General features: G+C 34.1%; 1 protein-coding gene across 2 annotated transcripts in view; it reads right to left on the reverse strand.

Annotated features, from left to right (window-relative positions):
* The window catches only part of LOC114329172 (uncharacterized), a 245,730-nt gene extending 233,736 nt beyond the window's left edge, over positions 1-11,994 (reverse strand). For both annotated transcript variants that reach the window (XM_050642944.1, XM_050642943.1), the window contains exons 1-3: positions 11,776-11,994; positions 3,800-4,034; positions 29-104 (exon numbers count right to left, since the gene is read on the reverse strand). In XM_050642944.1, the coding sequence (XP_050498901.1) occupies positions 29-104; positions 3,800-4,034; positions 11,776-11,961 (497 nt within the window). In that variant the 5' untranslated portion in view covers positions 11,962-11,994. The remainder of the gene's footprint in view (positions 1-28; positions 105-3,799; positions 4,035-11,775) is intronic.
* Between the last annotated feature and the right edge of the window lie 512 nt (positions 11,995-12,506).

Below are 12,506 nucleotides of genomic sequence, written 5' to 3' on the forward strand. Positions count from 1 at the left end.
GTACAATTATTGTTAAGAAGCATCTTACTCTTTCCGTTTTACTATCGTGGAGGTTTCCCGTTTAGCACAAGCTGGACATATATGATGGTCTTTATTTTTTTCATCTAAAAAAACAGTAACAAATTCCGATCAGTGATACATATTTCTGTTAATATAAAACTATATATTATTATAATAACCAAATATTACGACGCATGGGAAATTATGGTGGCCGCTTGGAACTGGTAGTAAGATTGCAATATGAAGATAATCCACAAATTCAAAAAGAGCTTCTAAGCAATATTTTAAATCCACCTTTTTGCGTGATATAATATAGTTACAGTAGAACGTCAAAAATCCGGATTAATTGGGACCGGACCCCATCCGGATTATCAAATTGTCCCGATTATCGAAACTGCCTTAAAAAATGCCAGTATACACATTTATATACAACGAACATTATAAAATTTTATATTTTCTCTTATACAGTAAAGTGTCTAGAGGTGAAATTAATCAAAACATTTTTTTATGTTCAAACACGTTATTGTAATTTATGTATAGCAACATGTGTAAGTACAGTATAAACATTAGACACTATTTGATCTTTTAAAAAATGTGTAATAGTATATTAAGTATGGAGAACGGTAAGGGTTTTATACCGATTGAAGACAATTGTTTGGAGGAGGAGCGGCGCGACGACTCCAATTATTGTCTGAGATCGGTTACCCTTAACGTTCGACATGCTTATAACGTTTTTTGCACGATTGATACCATTATAAATTATACAATTAAACATTTTCGTCATATTGACTAGTTTCATTCATTTGATCAAGATAGATATTTTGGTTGTTAGGTAGTAACTAGGGTGCATAACAACAATGGAGAATTGAGTTTTTATTTAGTTGTTAATAATTTTAAGTACAATTTTGATTATTATAAATTAAAATATGAGCGAAAGTGAATTTGAAGAAATTGAACGGGCTTGGGAAGAAGGGTGTTCCGCAATTATTCCCGAAAAATCCAAAAATCCGTTATCAAAATACCTACCAAAGTTTTAAAAAATGGTGCGAAGGCAAGAATTTAAGAATCGAAGAAGACTCTATTGGCATATTTCGTTTAAAGACATATGCAGTTGAAAGCTCCTGGAAGCCTCTGGGCAGAATATTCAATGATTAAATCCACCGTTTTTCTTTATGATGGCATTGATATTTCCAAGTTTTCAACTTTGATCGCGTATTTGAAGAGAAAAAATGTTGGATACTACTAATGTATGCGATTCTGCAGGAGTTTCTGTTAGAAGTGAAACCACAGCCCAAACAAGTGGGATTCCATTAAATAATTTAACAGATTGTACCATAAGTTTCAATATTAATAAATAACTCGTTAGTTTTCTTTATTCTTTCAAAAAATAAATTATAATTAAGAGATTTTTTAACTCGACGGTAAGTGAATTACTTACCGTCGAGTTGGAGTACTTACCGTCGAGTTGGATTACTTACCGTCGAGTTGCTAGTAAATGTCACCTACTGACGTAAAATCTGTCACGGTAAACAGTCAAAAATGATCAATCGTGCAAAAAAGGTTTTTGAATTGCGGTAGAGGTTCGTTTTTTCGCAGCTAAGTTCTTAGTTCGTTTTAAAAGAGTCAGATATTTTTGCTAGATACAAATCCGGATTATTGACGGTCCGGATTTTTGACGTCCGGATTATCGACGTTCTACTGTACTTAAATAGTTCTATAAAAATGTGAACGATATCTTATTTATGCTATAATCAAGGCAATCTAGCCTTGGTAATTACGATGGTAATTCTCTACGATGCAGACCAAGAAGAATGAATGAAGCTCTTTTTGGATCAGATATGCATTTGAATTTGAATAGAACAGCAAATTTAATGAAATAAGACACTGATTGTAAGCACACGAGATATAAGCAATTAGCGGTCTCTACTGTCTATCGTATCGGTAAACTCTGAGAAATTTGGTATAAGTTATGTAGGTAACCTAAATAGCAAGGATATTTTGGCAGCCAAAAGAGATAGGAAGGACTGTTACGATATTTTAGACTTAGATTCCATGCAGGCAGTACAAGGAAACACGTTTTATGTACCTAGGTACTTTTGTTAAAAGAATATTTCTAAATTTAAATTTTAGATATAAAGCAAACAGAGACATTTCAGAGTTGAAATAATTGCAACTTAACTGGTTTTTCGAGAACAATATTGCAAAGACATACAGTTTTCAAACTAAACAGTATAATAAAAAATAACTTTTACACTTTTTCTGTGTCAATTTTCTGTAAAATATCCTATCCAATACTAGCCTACTAGACCACCTCTACAAGTTATTCACAAGAATAATAACAAATAGACTGGAAAAAAATTATATTTTTACCAACCTAGAGAACAGGCAGGTTTTAGGAAAAACTTTGGCACTAACGACCACCTACACTGCATAAAAGGAATTATAGAAAAATCTATCGAATACAATCAACCATTGGTCCTGGCTTTCGTAGACTTTCGCAAAGCATTTAATACGATATAAATTAACAGCACAATGAGAGTGGAGAAAAGTCTTGTAGATTATCGGTACTCCAAACTGATAGCGAACATATACAATAATGCAACCATGACCGTCCGATTACACAAAGATACCAAATCTATAAAAATCAAAAGAGGAATTAGACAGGGAGACACGTTATCTCCCAAACTCTTTACGGCAGTACTTAAACATGCTTTTAAACACTTGGAGTGGGACTCCAAAGGAATAAATGTCGACGTCGAAAGGCTCTCCCACCTACGATTCGCAGACGACATAGTTCTTATAACAGACAACTTAGAAGAGATTAGAACTATGCTTACTGAGTTAGACGCCGCCTGTAAGAAAGTTGGTTTAAACATAAATTTTGGAAAGACACAATACATGACAAACCTGGTACCTACCAAGCGAAAATCCAAAAGTCGACTTCAACGAAATAGCATTGGTCCATAAATATAAATACTTGGGGCATGAAATCCAAATTTGCAGGGACAATCAAACTGCCGAATTACAAAGAAGGATCACCTTAGCATGGGCCGCATATGGAGCTCTATCAGACATATTTAAGACCAACTTGCCAAATTATTTGAAAAAGAAGACTTTCGATCAATGTGTGCCTCCATTCATGACTTACGGCGCCTAAGCATTATCATTAACCCAGGCCACAGCAATCAAACTTCGAGTGGCCCAAAGAATAATGGAACGGTCACTACTTGGACTGACTCTCAGAGGCAGGGTCAGAAACGAAGAAATCAGAAAAAGGACAGGCGTCACAGATGTCATAGAGCGATAGCATGGCTAAAGTGGAATGGAAAGGGGCCATGTAGCCAGAATGAAGGACGGGAGGTGGACTCAAAAAATTACAGTGTGGAGACCAAGTGCAGACAGAAGAAGTAGAGGTAGACCACCTACACGATGGACAGACGACGTCAAAATTATTGCTGGGAATCGGTTACAGGAAGCCCAAGATCGACAAAACTGGAAGAAATTAGGGGAGGCCTATGTTGAACTTTGGATGCAGAAGGCTGGATGATGATGATGATGATGATGATGATGATCCTACCCAATTGTAACCACGTAACAGTTTGTATTAAAGTGATAACTAATAGGTAGGGGTGTCTTTTTTAAGAAAATATTGATCTGAATCGCAGTTGGGATAGAGAGGTGGAAGCCCAATGCCACACCATCTTCAATGAAGGTTGGCGACAATATCAATGGAAAAATGTCTATCTTGTCTATATTTTATCACTTAATGATATCGAATTAAAGGTTGCTTGTCTCCTACCTAAATAAGAATGAAATAATGTGGGCATATCTTCTGGTTGAATCAAATTATATTCTGCAGTAAATTCTGTTTCCAGTGTTTTAAAAAGATGACAAGGTTTTAATTTTATTGTTTCTCTTAGCTCACAGCAGTTATCAATTTTTTCTTTCTCGACTAGATAATTATCTTTCTGAATCAGAATATCCTTTGCAGCTAGGTCAATTTTAGCCATATCTCCTTTGGTTTTATTAAGGACCTACAAAAATAGTACATAAAGTTTGTTTAGCTGCAAATGGTTGACTTCAATTAAAACATACTGTGTTAACCGATAATAGTATAAAAGGCCCGGTTCCAGGTAAAATTTAAATATGTTTCATTTACATATTTCAGGGGAAATTTTGTGGATCCCTTGCTTTATTATAGGAGTACCGTCTAGTAAGTGTTAATTGTCAAAAGATCAACTCTGTCTACCTCGTTCGCTTATCGCTCCGGACCGGTCTTAACAATGGGCCAAGTCCGATAAATTTAATAATATTTACGACCGCACTAATTGAAGTCAACCATTTTCTGCTAAACAAACTTTACCTACATATAAAAACAGTGTTAAACACCAATATTTAAATTCTAAAAATATTTTCAATTGTTGTGGTAAGGAAGTTGTAATGAATGTAAGCATGCCAAAAACAGAAAGATGAAGTAGCAATGGCCATTATTGACAAAACACCGTTTTTCGGTTATACCGTTTTTTTACTTACGGTTTAACCTGGCAGTTATAACAGGTCAGAAAAACCGGTTATTCCAAAAGCCGGCGCTCGGGTTTTGAATCAATAGCCAATACCCAATAGGTTACAATGTTACATTTTAGTTTGCGATACACCATTCGAATCGATATCAATACTATCGAAAGAATATATCAATACCAAGATAATCAATCGATATACAGTATGTCCCTGCAAGTTGTATCCATATGGAAAACTTTTTTATTATTAATTTTACGGAAAAAAGTTATGCTTCATAAAAAGCTCCGCATGGTCCAAAACCTAAGATTTAACCATCAAATATAAATTTTTTGAATATTATACGAGGTATGTCAAAAAGTTTGAATTTCACTCAAGAGTAAAGTAACTTTATTTTTCACAATATTGAAAATTGCTATTATGAAAAGTTGTTTGGAATTAAAAACTATATTCTAATATGCAATTACATCCTTCTAACTGAAATTTTTTTTTTTTTGAAAAATTATAGATAACTCTAACAATATTTTCAGTTATTTCAATTCTGATAACTCTTTTATTATTAATTTTACGAAAAAAAGTGATTCTTAATAAAAAGTTCTGGATGGTCTAAAACCAAAAATACAACTATCTTATATCAAATTTTATCAATTTTATACGAGGTATGTCAAAAAAGATAAATTTAGATCAAAAGTAAAGTACCTTTATAGTTCAGAATATTTCAATTAAAAGGATGTAATTACATACTGTAACATAATTTTTAATTCTAAATAACTTTTCATAATAACAATTTTCGATATTGTGAAAAATAAACATATTTTACTCTTGAGCGAAATTCATATTTTTTGACATACCTCGTATAAAATTGATCAAATTTGACATAAGATGGTTGTATTTTAGGTTTTAGACCAGGCAGAACTTTTTATTAAGAATCACTTTTTTCGTAAAATTAATAATACAATAGTTATCTGAATTGAAATAACTGAAAATAATGTTAGTTATCCAAAATTTTTCAAATTTTTTTTTTTTAATTAGAAGGATGTAATTGCATACTAGAATATAGTTTTTAATTCCAAACAACTTTTCATAATAGCAATTTTCAATATTGTGAAACATAAAGCTACTTTACTCTTGAGTGATATTCAAACTTTTTGACATACCTCGTATAATATTCAAAAAATTTGATATTTGATGGTTAAACTGTAGGTTTTGAACCAAGCAAAGCTTTTGATGAAGAATAACTTTTTTTCGTAAAATTATTAATAAAAAATTTTCCATATGGATACAACTTACACGGATATAATGTATAAACGGCGTCGGCGTATATTGGGTACCTTCGTCAAAGATTTTACAAACTCTAAAAATAAGTTCGTAGATGCCCTCCTAAACGGTATCAGGATCCTAAGATATACCGTTCCTAATCATCTTAAATATTGTTGAAGATGTTGAAAAAGTGGACATCTAAGCACAGAATGCTTACAAAATGTGAGCGGACTGTCCCTACTGCGGACTACAACACAAATCGCATGCATGCCCTATGTCCCTAAAGTCCCTAAATTCACTAACTGTAGTAGTAACCATCCGGCATTCCATAGAAAAGATACACCCATAGAAAAAAGACACCTAAAAATGCCAAGCACACACAACCACTTATCATACCTAGACAGAACCCACACTACCACTTTACCTCCGACATGAAATCCCTAATCCACTTCACCTCCATAGTCCTATTTATTGTCTTCCTTGAAAATAGAAAATAGAAACACCGAGCTGCAAATTCTCATCTCTTGCCGCACTACTCATCCGTAGGTAGATTTGATATACCAGCATATTCCAGAATTCCAGTCTAAGTAGCAGATCCATTTGGAATTTTAAACTAATAAGTTAGCTTTCTTATTTTCTGACCACGAGCCTGAACCACCGTCCGCTAGATCATTCACAGTGAAGTGAATGCGATTCGTCGGTCTAGCCAGCTTGGCTATCTGACCGACAAAAGGGTACCATAAAACTAGAATTATTATTTTAATGTTCAAACTTGCTGTAGCAAAACTTAATGAATACCATCCTCATCAGAATATGTAAAGGGCTTAATATAATTAATAGTACAATCAATTTTATTCTTTGCAAAGAAGATTTTTTCGCAAGAATCTTTGATCTTCTGTCTGATCTGTGTATTGATTTATCAAGCTTATTGTTTGATTTATCTTTAATTAATGTTACATTAGGAAAGTATGAAGCCAGTGATCCCTTGCTATAACTTTTTGAAGCAGAACCGCGAAGATTGATTGCTAATTTCTTTACATAACTGCTCCTATGATATCATTTAACTCGGGCGGTGTTATATTTGGCTAGAGCATTTTTGTAGTTCTTTCCAGTGGCGGATCTAGACATTTGCCGTGGGAGGAGAAATTTGCCTTAGGGGAACTTATAATGAAATACCAACCAAAAGACATAAAAATGATGAACCCAAAATACATAAAAGACATAAATAATAACTTATATGTATGTATTAATAGACGAGGCAACGAAGCATTAAACCTAGGAATTTTGTGCAGTAAGATGAATCATCATGCAACTTTTTGCATTCGATTCGTGAGAGTCTCAGGCAATTTTGTGAACTAAATTGATCTCTGGCAAATATTTCTGTGCATGAGAAAAAGCATCTTTAAAGTGCATCTCGAAGAGATGGAAAATAAAAAATTTAGGATTCGGGAAATATTGCCTAAAATGAGTTCAATTTTTATACTAGGGGATTTTGGAGGTCATTGAACAAGAATTTTATGTCGGCGATGGTCTCCGAGGTACCTGGTGCCCAGAGGGGAACTCGACGCCTGGGACGACCGAATAATTCGCGGGACGAATGAATAATTCGCGAAATAAAAATTGGATCTTAAAATTGAAAAATATGTGTTCAATATTTTTCAAAAATTTATCGAATGACACTAAACACGACCACCCCACTCCACCCCCTGGCGGTGGGGTGGGGGTAACTTTAAAATCTTAAATATAAATCCCATTTGTTAATTGCAGATTTGGATTGCTTACGTAAAAGTAAGCAACTCTTATTCGAGACATTTTTTATAATTGTGGATAGATAGCGCTATAATCGGAAAAAACGATTTCTTCGTGATACCATAGGTAAATTATAGAAACGGTCTAATATCTCGAGAAATACACTTCCAAATAAAAAACCAAAAAATACGTCTTTTATATTTTTTAAGAACCTATCGAATAACATAAAACACGACCCTCCACTTCACCCCCTGGAGGTGGGGTGGGGAGTACCTTTAAAATCTTAAATAGGAGCCCCCAATTTTTATTGCAGATTTGGATTCCTTACGTAAAAATAAGTAACTTTTATTCGAGACATTTTTCGAACTATGGATAGATGGCGCTATAATCGGAAAAACACTATTTATTAGCGCCATCTATTAACAATTCTAAAAAATATTTTGAATAAATATTACTAATTTTTTCATGAGGAATCCAAATCTGCAATAAAACATGGGGATTCCCATTTAAGATTTTAAAGTTAACCTCGACCCCACCTCCAGGGGGTGGTGTGCAGAGTAGTGTTTGATGTTATTCGATAGATTCTTGAAAAAAATTAAATACGTATTTTTTGGTCTTTTATTTGGAAGTGTATTACTCGAGATATTAGACCGTTTCAATAATTTACCTATACCTATGTTATCACGATAAATCTTTTTTTCGATTATAGCGCTATCTATCCACAATTCGAAAAAATTTCTCGAATAAAAGTTGCTTATTTTTACGTAAACAATCCAAATCTGTAATATCAAATGGGAGTTTCCGTTTAAGATTTTAAATTTACCCCCACCGCACCTCCAGGCGATGGAGTGGGGGTCGTCTTTAGTGTCATTCGATAGATTTTTGTAAAATATTAAACGCGTATTTTTCAGTATTTCAATCCAATCTTCATTTCGCGAATTATTCGATCGTCCCAGGCGACGAGCTCCACCCTGGGCATCAGATACCTCGGAGACTATCGCTGTCATGAAATTTGCGTTCACTGATCACCAAAACCCCCAAATATAAAAATTTAACTCATTTCCGTCAATATTTCCTGAGTTCTAATTTTTCATTTTCCATCTCTTCGACATGCACTTTGAAAATGCATTTTCTCATGCACAAAATTTTTTGTCGGGGATCAATTTAGTTCACAAAATTGCCTGACACTCTCTCGAATTGAATGCAAAAAGTTGCATGACGATTCATCTTACTGCAAAAAATTCCTAGGTTTTGGGCTTTTTAGTGCTTCGTTGCTTCGTCTATAAGTTCCTTTAAAATTTTCCTAACTAGCGAGTTTATTGGGTTGAATTTGTCTGTCTGTGGTTTAAGTTTCATGTCAGCTAATATATCTGTATGTTTCAAAACATTTTTTTATTTTGCAACTTGTTAGGGGTGAAAATTTCCCATTTTCCCTCTCCGTAGATCCGCCACTGGTTCTTTCAATATCCTGAACGTTTGGCTTCGTCCAAGGCTATGCTTGCACTAGCCTTTAAATTTCGTAATTCTTCTCTTTATTGAAGGAATTGTTCTTGATGAGACAAGCTCCATCATAACATTGTCTAACGATTCAATTATTTGGGGATGTTTCGAGTTTCTGTGAGTATTCAATAGTATAATCGACGCCATCAATATCAAACCTTAATTTATGTTTGTATGAGTGTGTTTCGGTATATGAAGAGACTGCGTCTCAACCTTAAAACTTTGACCTATGTGATATAACATTAACGTCTGATCAAAGTTATGAATTACATTTGTAGTAAAGTAACTACTTAGCGTGAATGCCTCTCCAGGGCCTCCCTCCTATTTGTAGTAATAAATGTCGGTTTGTTGTATCTGCTCAATTAACCTTATGATGGACACGTTGAAGAATATTCTGATATGAAATGCATTGGCTAGTTCATCGTACAACTGAACGAGGTGACACCGGTGACGTGCGAGGTTTGGACGTGCACCGTCCACATTCCGTTGTTAGATAAATTGGGCTTTAATAACGTTAATGTTACAGTAAGACAAATAATATATTAACTGTTCTGTTTATTAAACTGTTTATTAAAAGTACTGTGAGAATTTGATTGATATCCAATAATAAGATTTCTATTTTTTGTACCATCTGATGGAGATTTAACTTCCTCTGAAGGAGAGCTATCCTTGTCACAGGAAAAGTAAGGAGAGGCTTTTATTATATGCCTTTTATCTTGTTCAGTACGACAAGAACCTTGGTTATTTCAAGATCCTTAGAAACAATCTTTAAAACAAAAGTTTAAAATGATTAAACATGCTCTTGATCTATCACATATTTGTGAACAGATCAACTGATATTTATTTGGTAGTCTTTAAATGGTTAAAGCAGTTTTAATGGCAATGTCTCTAGAAATAGTTAAAGATCACTATGGTTTTTACTAAAGCTCCTACTAAAATGTACTAGATAGCTTTGAGTAGTATGCATTTCGTTGCAGAAACCTAATAGGTTTTATGGAAACCACTTTTACGGATTCTTGGGATCTTTCTTTGATCCTTTGAAGTTATCACCGATCTCCTTATTACTTGTTCCTTTGCTGGTGGCCTTTATCTTAGCTCTGCTTAAAGATGCAGAACTTGACTTAAGCTTATAGGCTTGACCTTTTTGTGATAACATACTTAATAATAGTCTCCCCTTTTATACCGCTGATGCGGCTTTGGGATTATATCAGGGTAGTTTGCTATATCTAGGGCCTACGGTATATAAGGAAGGTAACAGGGCCAGTGCTACGCTTCAACCGCCTATTATTACCCCTGTTTTTACCCGAGGTACTCATTTTATTCAGGTTGGGTCGACCTGGGACCTATAGACATTTTAAAAATGTCTAGTTGTTCTTGTCGGCGCTAGGATTTGAACCCCGGCCTACCAGCACGCGAGTCAAGCGTACTACCGCCTAAGCTACGCCGGCCCATTGATAACATACTTACCTGATCAAATTTATAGTTGACTATATGGCAATAGTTCTAAAAGCCTTTGTCGATGTAGGATCCACTAACAGGACAATTTTTTCTTGCGAGTTTTATTGATCTTTTTCATTAGGGATTCTTAGCGTCGATGCCATAATTCTATTCTTTTAAGAATACGATAATCTTGGATGTTAGGTTGTTCAGATTATCAGATCACGAAGATAAGTTAAAATAATTTCGATATGAGAATTGTCCTCCTCTGCTCTGCATCCGGAGGGGTAAGATACCCCCTGCGGCTGAATTCCATGAATTATGCTTTTTAGCCATTCAACAGGGGCTTTATTACTACAAGACAGCAGTATTATTCTGATTGGTCTAAAGTGTAGGTGAAAGAATTTAGGTTTCATCTAACAGAAAGATTCTAACGAAATTGAACGAAAAATTTTACATAAGACCAGCTATGTTATACATTAGTGAATGTCAGATCGTTAAAAGAACAGGACCAATGTATACATGTGGCGGAAATGAGAATGCTTAGATGGACGAGTGTATTGACAAAAAGGAATACAATTTGAAGTGTATTAGGGAAAGTCTAAGCGTAGCCCCAATTGATGTCAAAATGAGAGTATAGATTAATATCGTTTGGGCATGTTAGATCACTCAAATCACCTCGTGCTTAGTTAATCACCCAACACGAAGAATTGTTGGTCTGCTAGTTTCAGGAAGAAGTAGAAGCAGAGCACCAAAAAAGACCTGGGGAAAGACGCGTAGGCAGAACATGTCCATAAAGGGGGTTGATATTCCTATGACCCAAGAATGTAACTTATAGAGAATGTAAATTATGCTGGCCTACTTACTTGACATTTATTTTTCTAGGGGGGTTTCTGTCGCATATCTTATTGATTCCTTATGTCCAAGGGACCAATGTAGAATACCAATTTAATCTTAAATAAAAATTCTAGAAAATTTCTCTCACTGGCTTAATATCTTTAATACGATTTATTTAAAACATTAATTCTGCCGCTTTAATTTTTGCAATAATTTATTTTTAACTTTTCCTGCTCATACCAGATCATCAGCATATACAGTAGTAAACACAAATAAATGCATCATTGTAATTGTCTGGCATTTGAAATCCAACGTGACTGAATTAAAATTCAATAAGAAGAATATATATGTCATTGAATCCCGAGGACTATTTCTGATGCATAAAAATCTATACTACTTAAATTTAATAGAAAACTCCAAAGATGAAGGTACTACTGTACAGATACTATAAAAGCTAATAAAAATCTAGATGCTTACATTGTGTACTGATACATCGATTTCATTGAAAAAGTCCTCTTCACTAGTGAAACTGTATTGCACATAAAGTTTTCCATCATCTCTGTGATAAATAAATTCATCCAAGGTCTCCTGGAGAGCAGTTTTTAAAGAAGGAGCAACTTCATTATGGGTCGAATTTTCCAGACTACAAAATGGGGCATCCATTTTAAATACCACACTTATATGAAATATCAAAATGTGTCAATATTATATAATTGTCAAACTGTCATAAAATTTGGCTAAAAAAGTCCGTCAGATGGCGTTGGGCCAGTTTGCATAATGTTGGAGTTGTCACTTTTTGAGTCAGTTTGCATAAATAATGTCACACTGAACACAGCTCTATGGTCGCTTACTAAACTTAAAGGTGAATAATTCAGTCAATTTTTACCCTAGGAGCCCCCTAAAGTTCAACTATTTTTAATTGAAGGTGTTTCATTGGCAACATCGCACTTAAAACGAGTCACCAATAGTTCTCTTGTCAACTTTGCAGTGGCGTACCAAAATAATATTTTAATTACTTATTATTTATATAAACAGGTAAGTAATTACGTAAAAGTTAAATCTAAGATCTATGTAATTATTAAATTATCATAATGTGTCTTTTGACAGGTATTTTCTATTTTCTAACAAAATAAAGTAAATATTCTTCTAAATTTATTTCTTTGTGACATCTTATGCAATTACGTACAGTATGATGCATGTTTGGAATA

Source organism: Diabrotica virgifera, chromosome 2 (assembly GCF_917563875.1).
Source record: "Diabrotica virgifera virgifera chromosome 2, PGI_DIABVI_V3a".
Lineage (NCBI taxonomy): Eukaryota > Metazoa > Arthropoda > Insecta > Coleoptera > Chrysomelidae > Diabrotica > Diabrotica virgifera.